The 17,861-nt window shown below is 36.0% G+C and overlaps 1 protein-coding gene across 5 annotated transcripts in view; it reads left to right on the top strand.

Moving 5' to 3' along the window:
* LOC590125 overlaps positions 1–17,861 on the top strand; it is a 56,728-nt gene that overhangs the window by 27,139 nt on the left and 11,728 nt on the right. For 3 of the 5 annotated variants that reach the window (XR_004066424.1, XM_030998108.1, XM_030998106.1), the window contains 24 exons: positions 443–559; positions 1,300–1,569; positions 2,208–2,363; positions 2,958–3,139; positions 3,672–3,858; positions 4,786–4,932; positions 5,205–5,327; positions 5,639–5,761; positions 6,194–6,442; positions 6,861–6,986; positions 7,406–7,528; positions 8,129–8,254; positions 8,762–8,887; positions 9,938–10,072; positions 10,547–10,669; positions 11,269–11,397; positions 12,125–12,250; positions 12,644–12,763; positions 13,226–13,345; positions 13,758–13,877; positions 14,459–14,596; positions 15,608–15,853; positions 16,735–16,872; positions 17,526–17,651. Coding sequence is in view for 4 of the 5 variants with exons in the window: in XM_030998108.1 (XP_030853968.1) it covers positions 443–559; positions 1,300–1,569; positions 2,208–2,363; positions 2,958–3,139; positions 3,672–3,858; positions 4,786–4,932; positions 5,205–5,327; positions 5,639–5,761; positions 6,194–6,442; positions 6,861–6,986; positions 7,406–7,528; positions 8,129–8,254; positions 8,762–8,887; positions 9,938–10,072; positions 10,547–10,669; positions 11,269–11,397; positions 12,125–12,250; positions 12,644–12,763; positions 13,226–13,345; positions 13,758–13,877; positions 14,459–14,596; positions 15,608–15,853; positions 16,735–16,872; positions 17,526–17,651 (3,576 nt within the window). In the remaining variant the exon portion in view is untranslated. The remainder of the gene's footprint in view (positions 1–442; positions 560–1,299; positions 1,570–2,207; positions 2,364–2,957; positions 3,140–3,671; positions 3,859–4,785; positions 4,933–5,204; positions 5,328–5,638; positions 5,762–6,193; positions 6,443–6,860; positions 6,987–7,405; positions 7,529–8,128; positions 8,255–8,761; positions 8,888–9,937; positions 10,073–10,546; positions 10,670–11,268; positions 11,398–12,124; positions 12,251–12,643; positions 12,764–13,225; positions 13,346–13,757; positions 13,878–14,458; positions 14,597–15,607; positions 15,854–16,734; positions 16,873–17,525; positions 17,652–17,861) is intronic. The other 2 variants (XM_030998107.1, XM_030998109.1) reach the window with 2 other exon arrangements.

The raw sequence follows: 17,861 nt of genomic DNA, 5'->3' as shown, positions 1-17,861 counted from the left end.
GGAGAGTCAGAAGTGTCAGGGTAATCGACTCATCTTAAATTGACAAGGAAGGAATTTCCGATTTCTGAATAAGATTTGTTTGAATAGCGAAAATATGTCTCAAAAATGTTACAGTAACTGGAACTGGATTTCCCTAAAGGTCTCTTGTGAAGCAATGGTTAGGATTTTTAATAGTCAAAAGTTACCTTTTCAGTACAGAATGCCTTAATTCTTACCCAAGAATGGTGACTTTATTCTTATTGAAAGAAAACAGGGCAAAATTACTTGATGCATTAAGAAGCCTGAATTTATGGAATTAATTTGTAGCTTTCAAGTGTGCTAATGAAAATGTATGTGTTGTAATTGTTAATTAAACTAATAGCACATTGAGTATAAGCAAGTAATTATGTAATGAAAGGTATATTTTCAACAAAAAAAATTGTTTTGTCCTTTTGATTTATAGGTGTGTGGGATGGTGATATCTGGAATGACTTCATGAGATCAGATGGTTTACTGCAGACTGCTACAGGACCTGAGGGCAACTATACTGACAGTGATCTATTCACCTTTGGAGAATCATGTGAGTGTTTTTTCTCCATCTAAAATTCTACTTATTTGTGTTACACTATACATGTACATGTATGTGTTATGTGTACATTGTTCTTATGCTCACACGGTTAAGTGATCCTATACATTTGAGTCAGCGACATTTGCTTTTGAGCTTTATTTTGTTAAAGTTATAAGGTTATGAGGTTATGGGAAGTGAGGTACCGTGGTTTGTAGAGGTGTTGTGGTCTAGTGGGTAAGTCACCCGATTGCAGATCACAAGGTACAGGGTTCAAATCCCAGCCCGGCACCAACGTACTTTGACAATACAATAATCCACATTTGCCACACATGTGTTAAATGGGACCCGGTAGGATGCAACCTTAGTGTAGTTTGCTCAGCATTGTGAGCTTCTATAAAATGGTGCCTGGCTGGAATGCTCCCCAGGAAGTGGAGAAGGAGCATACATTTTGTGCGGGCAAGCCTATAGCTATAGATCTGATGACCGGGGTAATAATATATTTGTAAAGTGCTTATAGAGACATCGTCAATGTATTAAGTGCTATAAAAGCAAAATATTATTATCAATACATGTTTTAGGTTAGGTTTCAGGTTAGAGTTAGGTATCAACATCAGATTTTGATTGTTAGAAACTGACCATGGAGCATCATTGCAACCAGAGCATACATATGTCTACAGTCATTGTCAATGGGTTAAGAATCAGAAGTGTGTATGTATTATCAGTGACTTTCAATTCCTATTTCATTCCTCTAGGGCGCATCTTGGTCAGTGAGTCCCTCTTTAACTACACCCGCAGTGGACAGAGCTGGGTGACCTTCAATAACGTGACCTTCACCCCGGTCTTCCTGGATGACCTGATAGCAGCCACAGAGCAGAGTGACCCTGCCTTCCTAGCATCAGCCCAAGACACCTGTGGCAGCAGCAGAGAGTGTCTTTATGATTCCCTAGCAACCAGAGACAATGCCATCGGGATGTCAACAAAACTGACGGAAGAGGCCTTCATTACCAATAATGATATACTCTGTAAGTCTTCAAAATCTTTTTCATTCAATTTTATTTTCATTTTACTATCGTAGGAAACAGTGGTAGAGGTTTTATTTGATCTCCTCTTTTTATTGCTTTTTAGCTTGTAATCTGTTAGACTGTGTCACATCATGGCTCCCTTTTCCCCCTTCACTTTACTGCTTTTAGCGGCAATCACCAATACCTATTTATATATTCAGTGTCTATACCTAAATGGGTCATAATTAAATCCACCCAGAATAGATTTATACAAGAATTTGTGAAAAAAAGAAATAATTTGTTTAGGAGAACCCATACAGGTCTATCTGTTTTGATAAATGATAATGTCATTTGTTAGTTACCGCTCAATTGACGAAAAAATTGTGATCATTTGTATTTGTGACCATTTAGTTCAAAATTGAGAAACAATATGATTTCCCTTTAATAAAACCGAGGAGAAAAGTGAACATTCACTTATGATACTTTTAAGTTAAATACATCCATGAAACTATATACAGAGATCTCACCATGAACTGTAAAAGAAAACTTTATTTTAGTTAAAGAATTTGTGATGTTTTGCAGTATTTCTCATATTGTCATACATATATTTCTCCTATTTATTGATTCAAACTTCTTTCCCCCATTTTCTCCATGAATAGTGAACTTCCCACCAAACGTCACAGGAGTTAGTAACAACCTCGAGGTGGAGGTTGGGAATCCAGTCAACTTTACTGTCATGGCAACAGATCCTGAAGGCGGTGATGTGACCTTTGACCTCTTGAATGATGTACCTGGTGCAGAGATCAACAGTTCAAGTAAGATCAAATGCATCCAGCCATACCGCTTTTTGAATGAATGCTATGATAGATTATAGAAGTCACATGTTTACATAGTTGTTTTCCTTGACATTTACGCATGCTGATTAATTCTTCTAAGTAAGACAATTTGATTGTAAGATGAATTTCGTCTAATGAATGGTTCTTTAACCATACTTCATTTGTGATTAGATTATCCAAATAGTTTTGGAATTGGTTGTAAATACACACAAAATAAGAAACAGGGAATTTAGCAATTTGGTGAGTATGTATTGAAATAATTGAAGAAAAAAATAATTGAAGAAAAAAAATAGAAATATAAGAAATGAGAGATGGAAAGAATATATGAAGAGATAAATATCAAGCAAATCAAGTGCCATTATCAGTATTTTTCTCAAAAACTACAATCCTAAATTGTTGGATACAATTTGATTTTGGTATAATGCGCATTTCTCACAGACTCAAGCCAAAGTCACATGTATCTTATACTTAGTTTTCAACAGGTTAATACTTATTAGTGAAGACTGCAGTGATTTCCTACCCATAGTTGATATGCCCACTTACAATGTATTCTTTATATCTTCTGCTTCTTAGGTGGTGTATTTATTTGGACACCTCAGTCCACCGCGCCGGTCAGTCTGGTCATCCGTGCTTCAGACGGTCAAGTCTACAGCCCTGTTGAACCAGTGGTCAAGATTTGTGACTGCCAGAATAATGGAACCTGCGTGTATGACCAGTACACGGACGACTCCAATATCATCAATGATAGATTTGCGGTGAGTGCTTTGATCAGTGCAATATGAAATATTACTGAATATTACTGAATCGCCAAAGCTGCACCCATTCTCTGGAACTCTCTTCCTTCTCATCTCCTGCATTTCTATTTAACAGAACAATTCAAAACACAACTGAAAACGATTTTTTTTTTTTTTTTTTTTTTTTTAAATATCTAAAATTTGCTTTCAAATTTACATTAAAAACATCTCCTAAGCTTTATATAACTTGCATATTCATTATTTTTCCATCTTGATCAAAAGTTTAGGATATGTGTGTGTGTTACATTATTGTCGTTAATTACCTGCCATCACAGTGTACGTCCTACATTGAATGCTCCCACTGGAGTGGAGAGTGTGCACTTCATTGTGTGCAAAAAAGCAATTGAATCCAAAGACGGGGTAGTTGTAATAACATGAGACTGTACCTAATTGTAGAAATATTAGTATTAAGTGCTATAAAATATAGCTATTATTGATACATGTATCTATCATATGTACTCATCGTCCCCATTTGGTTGTGTTTTTAATTTAGGTTGTTGTGTGCGTGTGCAGCCCGGGTTGGACGGGTGATTTCTGCCAGCTGGATAATGATGCTTGCACTGATAGCCCTTGCTTTCCGGGAGTAACATGCATTGACAGCATGGCACCTAGTACGGGTAACCTCTGCGGATCAGGCACTTGCCCAAATGGGCTAGTTGGGGATGGATTCAAATGTGCAGGTAATTACATGTAGTTCAGTGGAATTAATGTGCTTAGATTAGCAAGTGTGCGCTTGTAAAAATGACGCCTGGCTGGAATGCTCCCCAGGGAGTGGAGAATGTGCATACATTGTGTGCGGGTAAGCCTGAATCCGATGACCGGGGTAATAATATATATATATCTGTAAAGCGCTTTGAGAGGGCCTTCGGTCCTGAAAAGCGCTATATAAGAACTAGCTATTATTATTATTATTATTATAGCCACCAAGTATACAAATATATATCACCCATGGAATATTCAAGAGACAATTTTTCCAACCAAAGTTCCTTTTCCATTGTTCCTCTTATAGAAACATTATCCATGTGAAACAATATCACACTGCGGGGGATTTAGACAGCCTACAGTACTGAAAGGGTTGATGAGAATTTATCTGCTGTCATCTAGGGCTATTAAATGGGGTTGAAATGCCCTCCATCACATCCCTTTCAAATGTATCCCCCATTATCTTTGGAAGCGCATAGAGATGTTATTTCATAACGTATTATGCGCTATACAAGAACTGAACTATTATAATTATTATCTTGTGAGTGGTCTCGGATAATATTTACTTCCTTAATTGGCTTTAGGTCAACTTCCATGATATTAAGAGTGACAAGTGTAAATGAATGCCTTGGTGAAAGCCTGTCATTAGTGCCATGGCAGGGATTAAAACCCTGTAATATGCAGTCCACAGTCCAGTGACTTATTCACTAGACCAGCTAGGGTCCCATTTTATAAATCTTCTCATCAATAGCAAATGCTAAAATTCTATGACAAATTTGCTCTCAGTCAATCAAAATGCAATGGTTTTAGTAGCTTATAACAGTTGTTGACACTTGTTATTGATAACAAGTTTTATGAAACAGAGCCCAATACACGCATGACTAATGTGCATAACTTTATTTCAGACTTTGATGAATGTGTGGAGTGGGCCAACCGATCAGCCGCGGATGGAGGACCAGCTTGTGAACAGATCTGTATCAATGTCCTAGGATCTTACTCCTGTAACTGTGATCCTGGCTATGAGCTCCATCCAGATCTTAGATCATGCATCGGTAAGCTTAGGATTATCTCTTACTTTGTTACAGCTTTATGTGTGTCTCTTGAAATTTAGAAGAAAAAAAATACAAAAATGAATTTGACATTAAACCTCAAAACCTGGAGAATTGTTTATAATGTGATGTTTTTTTTTCTTTCTTTCTGAAAATATTTACGTTTCTAAATGTCCAATATGCATTGTACCTCCATGTAAGTCTCTGTTCTCTCTCTCTCAAACTATTTTAGTTGTTTTTCCTTTACTATAGTATCATTATTCTTTTCATTGTAGATATGGATGAGTGTGAACTTGGAACAGATAACTGTGATGTGAATGCAGACTGTGTCAATACAGTAGGATCATTCAGCTGCTCTTGTCTGGATGGCTACAGAGGAGATGGGGTCAGCTGTACAGGTGAGTCAAAGAGGAAGGAGATGAGGGTCTTACCCGTGATGATGATGAGGAGGAGGAGGAGGAGGAGGAGGAGGAGGGGGAGGGGGGGGGGGAATGATAATGGAAGTGATGATGATAATGATAGAGATGATTGCAAAGTCAATGATGCTAATGATCAGAATAAAAATTGTATTACAATTACAACAGTTTTGTTAACTACATGTATTTAGATTTTTAAGGGGGTATTTTATGAAGAATTTACATAATGGTAATCACAAATAAATACGTGTTTATACTTCTGAACCCTGGTATTAATTTTCTCCTTCATCCAGATATCGATGAGTGTCTAGAGGTTACTCAAATTTGTGATCCTAATGCTGACTGCACGAACATCCCTGGCTCTTACGTTTGTGATTGTGTTGCAGGATTTGAGGGGAATGGACAATCATGTTCAGGTGAGAGTCTTCATTCATTGTGCACATCATCTGAGGAGAGCCAAGAAGGCTCTAACAGCTATCTAGTCTTAATGGCAGTAATGACCTTCTTGCAAAGAGTTGACAACATACACGCACAGCAAATAGAGTTAACGCCCTTCTGGCTCTTATCAGCTGATTCTCATCAAGGGTTTTGTCACTTTATGCCAAGACTGTTCATCAGTGATGCAATACTTGAATGTCATAGAATATCCATGAGAATAAGTGACATTATTACATGTATTGAGTAATTCAGCCTTTTATGAACCTAGCATCCTTAATTAAGCTTACTTGTCTCTAAAGATGAATGAGTGTAATATACTTCATTATAAATATATCTCATAGAGTCATTTTTTCCACAACTGCAAGTGTATTTATGATGCAAACAAATTTTGATTATTCCTTTACAAACAGATATCGATGAGTGTGCTCGTAACCTTGACAACTGCAACATCAATGCATTTTGCACCAATACTGTTGGCTCCTATGGTTGTACATGTGAGTCTGGTTGGGAGGGGGATGGCATCACGTCTTGCTCTAACATCAACGAGTGTCTGCTTGCATCCAGGGAGTGTCACCCTAGAGCTACATGTGAAGACACCCTGGGAAGCTACCTCTGTACCTGTCCTGTGGGTCTGGTGGGGGATGGCATCACTTGTGTTGGTAGGTCTTTAGATTTGAGATGAAGATAATGAGGAGAAGGAGGAGGAGGATATGGAGGGAGGATATTGATGATGATGATGATGACAATGATGATGATTAATTATTATGTTGATATGTTTTATGATGATGACAATGATGAGGCCTAAAAAGAAAAGTTGTATTGCCCTTTAGGTGCCACAACATGGGTCGGTCGGTTGATTATGATGTTGATATTGATGATAATGATGATGAAAATGACGACGAAGGTGATTGATGGACTTTTAAGAAAGAAAGCACATGCTTGTAAATAAGCACCTGTTGGAAGCATTCAAAGAATAAGAGAAACTTTCTACAAATTTGATGTTCATTTCTATGTAGTGTTGATGATTTTTTTTATCAGGGAAAGGATAAAAGGATTTATATAAATATCATCCTGCAGATATTGATGAGTGTATCACAGGACTAGATGAGTGTGCTGAGGGTTCAAGCCTCTGCCTGAACACCCAAGGATCATATGACTGCCGCTGTAACACTGGTTACTCTGGAAATGGCTTTACTTGCGAGGGTAAGTGCAATGAATTATATTGGTTGTTTGTCAAAGTTCTTCAATAAATGTACTGGTATAACTAGAAGAACAGATTTACTTTGAGAATAAGTTGAGATCTACCTAAGATATATGTATATATTTACATGAATGTCCAATTGGTAGAATCTAGGAAGGTGGGTCAAAAGGCTGAATGCTATTTGTAATGTAGGTCTCATTTGAGTCACATCTCTGAAAGCTAAACGGCATCCTTTGGTGATTGCCATGTCATAGATGTCATACAACTGGTTAGCCCCCCCCCCCCCCCCTCCACCGTCCTTATGCATGTTGCCTGGTGTTCTCTTAATCCAGATGGCTTCACCGAGTCCTAGCATATTTGGATGTGTCATAGAACTCATTTCCAAAGTACATAGCTCAGAATATTGTTTATTTTTATACAGATGTGAATGAGTGCAGATCCAATGTATCTGTTTGCTCCAGCAATGCTCTATGTGATAATACTGTGGGATCATTCAGCTGCCAATGCAAGCCTGGATTCGCAGGGGATGGTGTGACTTGTGTGGGTAAGTCAGTCTTCTTGTTGTTTTATCTTTTAACCCTTACTTTGCCATTCATTTTGTAAATGAGACTTTTTTAAAATAAGTTTTAAAGCAGTTGTTTGTTTGGCTAAATGTTTTTGTATATCATTAAATCTTTGTTGGGAACATGCTTAGCCTTCATGCATTTGAAAAAGTCTGTTCCAAACAGGATTTTGGCTTGGGGCATGGCTGCATTATCATTCTTTTGTGTATGTTGTTCGTGTAGAACCAAGGATAAGGGAAAAGAACTTATTAATCTGTACATAATCTTTTAAACTCATATTTGGTATATCATAAACAATGAGAGATCCTGACTGAATATTACCAAACCAGCTTATTAAAAACCTGTTATAGCATAAATATTACATTTAATCTTCTAGTATTTATAATATTTTATGTTTTTCGTTGGGTTTGTATTTCTAAAAATCATGTGTTCACAATGATTTATGTACATGTATTATGTATTCTTATTCGTGATATTGACCAAAGTTTAAGGCAGAAACATAATTTAGGCTTGCATACTCTTTCCTTCTTTAAAAAAAAACAAAAATATTATTCAATTTCTTCTTTCCCTTTCTCACTCAGATATGAATGAATGTGCTGTTGGTACTGATGACTGTAACTCAACGTTGGGTATCTGTACAAACACTGTTGGTTCCTACTCATGCTCCTGTGTGTCTGGCTATACAGGGGATGGCAGGACATGTCAAGGTTTGTCAGATTACGTTATTAATACAGCTTTATTTCACGGTTAGATATTCATAAATAATTGAAAGTCAATGAACTGCAAAGTAGAGATTTTAGGATACAATTAAGACTCAATAATCACCAGTTTGAATTGAGATGAGCAGAGATAAATCTTTTACGTTTGTTCTACATATCCCTTTAAGATTACTTGTTAAATTGATATATATTTTAAGGAAATACTTTAAAATGAGAGTTACCAAAGTTTTTAATCTGACAATATGATAAGAATTATTTCAATTTTGTCCCATTAAAATCATATTCAGTTGTGACATAGAAATGTTTATACATGTAGTTCATTTTAACTTCTTATCATGTTATTTCTTCCTTTATCGCAAGTTTGCCACCAATATCCAAATTTTCTTGATTTAAAAAAACTTTCACCTGCATATCAGATTCAACATATTTGTGAGCTTTTGCAATTTAAAGAAGAAAAGGAATGTTACATATTTTCAATTTATCATTTCTGTGTAGATATTGATGAGTGTCAAACCCAGGCTGATGACTGTGAGCAAGTGTGTACCAATACTGTGGGTAGCTTTGAGTGTTCATGCACAGATGGGTACAGAATCGATCTCTCGCTCCCAAACACTTGTCTTGGTAAGTGTATTATATAATGGCACACTTATATTATATATCGTCAGTATCTTAGTGTTTCCTTTGTGTAATGTCGTATTTCGATATTAATTTGTTTTAGAATAGGTTTACATCTACCTAAGATGTACATACATGTACATACACATTTAGGTCCGAATCAGTAGTATCTAGGAAGAGGGGTCAAAGTTGAATGCTTTTTCTTAATGTAGGACTTATTATAGTCACATCTCTGAAAGTACTTAGTATTCTGCATGATTTACGGAAATCATGATCAGTACAAATAAAAAGTTAATATCTACTTTAGATATGAATATCGTCTCCATCAGAGTTTATAGAAAAGTATGGCATGATTGCAAAATTTGAAGTAATCAGTGGGGTTGTTTTTGAGTGTGTATATTGTTGACTTGAGGTTCAATTGGTTTGAGAGTAAGTTAGCATCTGCTAAAGATATCAATATCACATTCAGTAGAATAAAAACAAAAAAATATTGAACACTTTGAAGTAATTATGAATTGATAAAAATGATGATAATTATGATATTGATGTTAACAACAATACAAAGTATTCATAATCAGTGTTTATGTGCATTAGTATTGATTTACAAAGAAATTAAGAATAAGTTAACATCTTCTTTAGATTTAAAAAATAATAATGTGGGATTCAATGCTTTTTATATATCCATGTTGTCTTTGATATATTTTAAGAATATAGATGTTTTGTCACATTAAGTAGTATCAAGAAAATGATACAAGGTCAAATGAATATACTTTTTTCAGTTATCTAATCATTAACTTTATGTTTATACCAGATGAATATGACTATGACGTGGTATCATTAGTTGCTCCCAGGAGGGTAACAACACCACCCCTGCTCCAAAACCTTGATGGTGGTTAAGGTTCTGAATTGTTTCAAGATGTTGCAATTTTAGCCCATAGCTTACAGAACTACATGTAGATGTTTCCTGTATTAAGCTTATGGGACTGAGACAATTCAGTAGTTAAAGGATTAAATATCTTGCATTTGTTTATCATCTTTTCTTTGTGTTTATACCAGATGAGGATGAGTGTGCACTTGGTATCAGTGGTTGCCCCCAGGGGTGTAACAATACCACCCCTGCTCAGAACCCAGATGGTTTCAGTTGCTACTGCTATGAAGGCTTCATCGCTGACCTGCAAGGCAACTGTGTCCGTAAGTCAATTCAATTCAATTCAATTCACATTTTTTTCATTCTTGATTAAAAATTACATTGATACAAGTACCAAAGAGTTCTCTAAACTTCTGGCCATATGTTGCACAAAGAATCACAATTGATTACTAGTCATATTATTTTGAACCAGTCAGTCATCATTATTCATAGTAAACTTGATTTCTGTTAATGACAAAAAATGAATTCTAACAGAATAGAAGAAGAAAATGGACTGGAACACAGAATGTCCAGGACACAAAATAAATAATATCTCCCAAACAATTTGTATAGGAAATTAATGATTGCCACCCAAGTAAGGATGTGCAGTACATATACCCTTATTTTTACAAGATTTAATTCTAGAAAAATGTTTTCAGGGGTCTCTTTCTCATGACCCCTCTTCAAGCTCCGTCACCCCTCTTTCAGGCTAATTAGGTGACAATGTATAATAAGATTGGTCCCCTTTTCTTTTTCAGCGGAAACAAGCTGCATAAGTACTGTATGTAGCAATGCAGACTGTGTTAATCTCAACGGAATGGAGATGTGTGTTTGCTACAATGGCTACAAATTCAACAGCTCCGACATCACATCTTGTATAGGTAAGCACTATTCTGTTATTACTATTCGTTACTTTGTATTGCCTGTGCCTTGGATAGAGATAATTGAACTTAATCACTCTGACCCTTGACCCTTGGGTCCCTCCCCCCAGTATAACTGATGGGGATGTACAGGTGAACCACTATACATGGGTCACTCTACTCTTGGTGAGGAGTGCAGTGGGTTCTGAACGTGCATCAGGACTTTTTGACATCGTGTATGAGAGACATCAATCACATTGTTTTACATTGTTTCCTAGTGTGCATCTTCATGTATGAATCAGGGAAAGGGCTCATTTCACAGACAACACAAGCTCGGAGTCATCAATCCAAGCTGGGGGGTGTTTCACAAAGCCTTTTATCAATGAAAAATGACAAAAGTCAGTGACAAATCTGCTGATAACCAATCAGAAGCAAGCATTTCAGTAGCTTATAACAAAAGCTGTCATTTGTCACTGATGACAAGTTCTGTGAAACACCCCCTGATTTATAATCATGATCTGTGGTTTGACATGAAGACACTTTACTAATTGAGCCAACTCGCCTCCTTTAAAATCTCAATTGACATTCAACTAACCATTACCGTTCTTTTTCCTTTCTAGATATTGACGAGTGCACTGATGTAGAATACAGCAACATGTGCAATCAGGACTGTACCAATACCATTGGAGGGTACAACTGCTCCTGCTCTGAGGGGTATTCCCTTGAGACTGATGGCCGCACATGCAATGGTAAGATCATTGACCTTTGACCTTGTGAACTTATACCTTGTACATTCTTGTGACGTACATCCTCGAGGATCTGTATCATACCCTTAATCCATTTCCTATGGAAACAGGATGACTCCTTGGACCTGTTTCACAAAGCCTTTTTTCAATGATAAATGACTAGAATCAATGACAAATCTGCTGATAACCAATCAGATTAAAGGATTTCACTAGCTTATAATCAAAACTGTAATTTTTCACTGATGACAAGTTTTGTGAAATGGGGCCCTGTACTAAAAGCCTGTTGGAAGAAAAGAAATCAGGAATCAATGGGTTATTAATATAAGCTCTGAGTTCAAGATTTTGAAGATAAACAGAAGTGTGTACCTTTAAAGTTCAAACCAAGAAAGATTTCCCTACCTGCATGCACGTTGTATATGTTCCTTTATTTCTTGACCATACATGCATTTTGTAGAAAAATTGTACATATAACACTAAATTTTACATTTTCTTATTCTTTTGTTATCATTGAAAACTAAGTGTAAATGAGTCCCATGATGTAGATGCCATTGGCATATATTGACGAAATACTGAATGATTAAGTTCACTAGCAATATTTCTTTTTAAGAATGCAATTGAACAAACTTCTGTAAGGGATTCTTATAAGTTTATGGTTGTGCCTAAACATTGTGAGGTACATATTATTTATTTAATTATATGTTTTGGTTTTGCTCCTTTCTTTTTTAATCAGATATCAATGAATGCCAAGATGGAAGTAACACATGTGATACAGCATCTCAGATATGTATTAATACAGTGGGAGGTTTCATGTGTCAATGCATGACCGGATTCGTACAAAATGGATCAATTTGTCAAGGTAACAAACATGTGTTTTATTTCTATTATTTGTTGCAAGAGTATTCTGTTGTGCAGTTTCCTCAATACAATAATAGATTATTGTTTTTAGAATAGTTTCAAACTATTTTGCTCAATCTCTGCACATATCCTTCTTTCAAAAAATTTGAGTTTGTTTGTTATTCACTCTGTCCTTTTTTCTATTTTTATATACTCCTTGTTTTCCTAATAAATAAAGAAATTCACAATCCAGTGAAACGCTTTTTTATTAGATTGTGCTTGAGCATTCAAGATGTTTTTAGAAATGTTTATAGGTGTTTTACTTGACTAACGAATTAAGAAGAAATTTTCCTCATTATTCTTTAATAATTATGGGAGAACTTATTAACTTCTACATGTTTTTGTTTCCTTTTAGACATCGATGAGTGTGCTGACAGCAGTTTATGTGGAACCAATGCGATGTGTATCAATTCTTTTGGCAGCTACATGTGTAGTTGTGTGAGTGGTTATGATGGAGATGGGATCACCTGTCTTGGTGAGTTTGATATGGAATTCAAGTCATTTACTTACCCATTATGATCTGATAATTATCTATGAAGAACAAAACTAGCATTAACAGGATTCCTTGGGTCCTTGGAAATCCTTGAAAATTCTTGATTTTTCAAAGTTGTCCTGGAAAGACCCAAAATGTGATTTTCTGGCTGGAAATCTGTTCTATAAAATCAAGCCATGTTCAAAGGTTCATTATCCTATTTTCTGCATAATTCTTTTTCAGATGAATTGTGTTTTAAAATAACAAAAAGGTACAACATTGTTATTAACGTCAGATTTTGGGGCAGTTTTTGTTAAAGAATCTATTTAATTGTTGTAAAAACCTATACATTTCTTTCCTTAGCTCGTCATGTGTAGTGCATAATGTAATGAATCTTCTTTTCTTCACTTCCGTAATTGATCTGGAGTTAATTCATGTAAGCTATTACCTGTTCTTCTCTTCCAGATGTTGATGAGTGTTCAAATGGGAATGATTGTCATGAGTTCGCACAGTGTGTCAATACAGAGGGATCCTATAACTGTTCTTGTTTGAGTGGTTACACCGGAAATGGAACATTCTGTGAAAGTGAGTATTTTATCTTAAAGAAATTCAATTCAGTGAAATGTAAAATAATCATCCTCTAATATTCCATCATTATATTTGGGTGATAGGTGATAAGTGTTGTTAAAGTGTTATCAAAATTCCTTTACATTACTATGTATCTTATTTGATTAAAGGTGCAAGTTATTGTTTCTTTCGGTTTAATAGGACCACTCTTATGTTAAATTGAATTGGATGTATTACTGTAAATATACTCATACTATTGCATATGTTACTCTATTATGTCATTGCACTCAGTATCATCCATTTTGAAAGCATTAAGAATTGATTTCATTGTGCAAGTAATCTTATTTTATTTTGTATTTGCTCATTATTTTTGATATCCTGAAAAGGGGCAATTGTGATTTACTTGGATCAAAATTCTTTCTCCTAACAGACATCGATGAATGTGTAAACGACACCACCTGCATATCACCAGCGGTCTGTGTTGACACCTCTGGAAGTTTCATCTGTGAATGCCCCAGTGGATATGACCCTACTGGAACCAGCTGTATCAGTAAGTTAGGAATATGGTTCAGACTATTTACTCCTCATACCCCCCCCCCCCCCCCCCCCCCCCCCCCAAGGCCCCATCTGGCATTCAGTATTACATCCAGAGTTGCAGAACTTGTTCCATGACTTTATACCCTTTGATGCAATCCTCCATAGAATTAAAATGAATTTGTTAGATAATTTGGTATTTCATTACCCAATCATTACAGGAAAAAAAAAATCAAATAAGCCGTCATGGGGTCACAGTTGTTTCAGAGAATGTGTGGTAGGATGGCTGACAAGATATTTTCTCACATTTCTTGTTCACAATTCTTGTAAATGTAGTTTTATTTATATGTATATTGAAAACTAAATATGTCACAGTTAATATTCAAGAAACATACTTGTAAAAACAATGTTTAATCTTTTCAAACATTTTCTGATTATTCTTCTACAAATTTCAATATAAAGGCCACAATTTCTTGTAACTTTAAACTTGTACACTGTATGTATGCATCCCTTATTTTCCTTGTGTACTTCTGCATTAAAATATTTTGCCACGCAGGTTACAGTAAATATTTCATTCTCTAAATTGTTTCTACCCAGACATCAACGAGTGCACCCTATCTCAGAATGACACTCGTCGTCATGAGTGTGATACCAATGCTGCTTGTATAGATCTCCCTGGGAGTTATAACTGCTCCTGCTTAGCTGGTTACCAAGGCAACGGACTCCAGTGTGAAGGTGAGTGAATGGAAGTTGTGAGACCACTGATTTATCAGAAGTTGCGGTGATATTTGATTATTGTACACAGCATTATTGTCTGTTAAGTAGCGTACGTAACTCAGTGTAGTGACACATTCAAATGTACTCGGCATAAAAATGGCATACAATCTGTCTATGATATTTGATTATTGTACACAACATTCTTGTTTGTTAAGTAGCTTACGTAGCTCGGTGTAGTGACACATTAAGATGTGCTCGGCATAAAAAAAGGTATAAAATCTGTTTTAAAGAGACAGAGCTGTATTATTTTACATTTGGATCTTGCATATATATATATATATATGTACCTCTAATATATGTACCTTGATTTGGCTAAATAGTACAAAATCTGTAATTCAGATATAAAGTTGCTTAATTTTTCTTTTGGTAATCCAACATCACCAACAACTGATGATCATGCATTGGAAATTTCCATCTTAGTTGAATGAACCTATTGACTACTTCCCATAGACTTTACACAACACCCGCTTAAAGAGAAGGTTGAGTTCTGGGAAGAGGTGAAAAATAATTTGTGAGCATTACTCATTCTTAGTATGCAAGTGTGGAAGAACATCAGTTAAGCCATGTTCCCTGAAAAGCATGGCTCTTCAAATGCCTTCATATTCTAAATATGCATGTAACATCGTAAAAATCGGGGGCCGGCTTTTTACGCCTCGTGTTCGTGTAGTCCCATATACATCTTTCTGTGCAAGTGTTTGTAACTTTACCAAGACTTGGCCACACTTCTTATCATTTTGATGATTCCAGAACCTTGCAATACACACAAATTCTTATATGCTAGATGATCAACCTTTTCTGGTCGGTTCCACACCGTTTCTTTCACAATGCAATCGCATGACCAGAACTCAACTTCATCTTTAATTCCCTGTAATGCACTGGTTCAAAGTTAAATGGTTATGTTAAAAAGTACTGTCACTTTATTGACTTGGGTTTGTCTTTATATTTTGCATCACATTTCTCCACTTTCAGATATCAACGAGTGTAACACACCAGATGCATGCGTCACCAACTCCCAGTGTACTAACACCAACGGGTCCTACCTGTGCACATGTGATGCTGGTTACCGTGGTGATGGTCGCATCCAGTGCAATGATATCAACGAGTGTGATGAGAATCCGAACATCTGTGATGAGAACGCAAGCTGTAATAACACGGTTGGTAGCTACACCTGCACATGTAATGATGGATTTGCATCTAATGGGACTGCTTGCACAAGTAAGTAATAATAATAATAAAAGTAACGTTTTATTTACCCAGGGTAGCCACTTCAGTTATGAAACTGCTCTTCCAGCGGGCCCTGCATAACGTAATATGTTATTACTACCCTTCTCCAATCTAATATGCTGAGCGCCTAGCTAGAAGGCAGAATTAGGTCCCATTGTTATAAGTCTTTGGTATGACTCGGCCGGGGTTTGAACCCACGACCTCCCATTCATGAGGCGGGCGCTCCAACCATTGAGCCAGCCAGGTACAAATCCTTGAACTAGTCTTTCAACTACGTCCAATATTGAAAAGAGTTGCTTTTGATCCACATCAATAGCAAGCCCCAGAATCAATCACAAACCTATATCAGATAAAAATGAGTAAATAAAAAACAAATAAATATTTCCTTTTATCTTTTGACATACATATTTTAGAATAATATCAATCTTATCCTTTTATACAGTCAGACAGAACCTTGGTTTTCCTTGTCTTGAACTTGACCTGTACTCCTGATACTAAATTATAACCTGTTTTTGCTCTCAACCTTAGATTCAAGATCCCAAACTCTTACAGAACTAATTGTCATTTCACAAATATCATAATCCAATAAAATATATATTTATAATGTTGCATTATCCCCAGGAATTCTTACAATAGCCTTACAGATGTAACATATCTGAAATGAATGCTTGTTAGATGTTTTTGACATTGTGCAAGATGTTCAGGACAACAATTAATCCTTTGACTGATGCATTATCTCAGTAGATCCTGTTCTCAAAGGCAAAACAACAAAAAAATCATTCTTTCCGGATGAATGAAAGTTCCACTGGAGATAGTGAGGCCTTTGTAGCCATGCGTTTAACACAGTAATGATATCTCTTGTTGCCTTCCAGATGTTGATGAATGTGTAGAGGATACCCTGAATGACTGTCATCCCCTGGCTACCTGCACAGACACCATAGGTAGCTACATCTGTACCTGTCAGACTGGACTCATCTCCCCTGAAGGAGCTAGAGGCAGATCATGTAATGGTGTGTATTTCAATAATGATTCAAGGAAAATGAAAATGAATTTATGTATGACAGGCAACAAAAGATAAAATATACCAACCAAACTGAACATGGTACAATGTAGTTTAGTCACAGCACTAGAATGGAGAGTACATGGTTCTGGGCCCTGTTACATAAAACTTGATATCAATAACAAGTTACAAGCTACTGTTATAAGCTACTGAAATCATGGCATCTGATTCGCTGAGAGCAAATTTGTCATAGAAATTTAGCATTTGTTATAGATAAAAAGTTTTATGAAACAGGCCCCTGGTCTAGAAGCTATCAAGAGCTCTGAAGGAGAAGAAACAAAATTATTGCTTTCTACTGAGAAAATCCAGAGAAGGCTTCTGTGAACCAAAAAGTAATTAATTCTCTGATTGTCTGAAGTGTTGTCAATTTGCACTGGTCTTTCGCTTGTCTATGAAAGTTTGTTTATATCAAAGATTATTTAAGGGTTCTTATTGGACAGGAGATGCAGAAGCTATGAGAAATGTCTGTCCGTAAAAGACCACATTGAAGTACATAAATAATAGAAAGCAGCTTTATATCACAAAGCTTGATGTTTTGTTTTAAATCAGCAATAACCATCAGCATCATCACAATTATTTTTTGTTCTTTTCCTTGTACATCAGATCTTGATGAGTGTTCACTAGGTATCAGTACTTGTGATGCAGTGATGGAAGATTGTTTTAACACCTACGGAGCCTTCACATGTAGCTGTGCTGATGGCTATGCACTCAGCAGTGGACAATGCCAAGGTATACATTGGTATTGCTCTCTACTTCCCCATTAGGCTGAATTATGAACATATGATTTGAGTGATGAGAACTTATTTTCATTGAAACAGGGTATATGAAGAACAGATGAATCTTTGAGAGAGCCTTCAGATTACATTTGTGTGCTATGTATAGTCATCTTGAATTCATAATTACAAAGTTTTTTGTAATGATTTCAAACACGTTTAATAT

The sequence above is a fragment of the Strongylocentrotus purpuratus genome, unplaced genomic scaffold (assembly GCF_000002235.5).
Source record: "Strongylocentrotus purpuratus isolate Spur 01 unplaced genomic scaffold, Spur_5.0 spur5_scaffold_4, whole genome shotgun sequence".
Classification (NCBI taxonomy): domain Eukaryota; kingdom Metazoa; phylum Echinodermata; class Echinoidea; order Camarodonta; family Strongylocentrotidae; genus Strongylocentrotus; species Strongylocentrotus purpuratus.
Note: the sequence above shows the minus strand (reverse complement) of the source record. Positions and strands in the feature narration are given on the sequence as shown.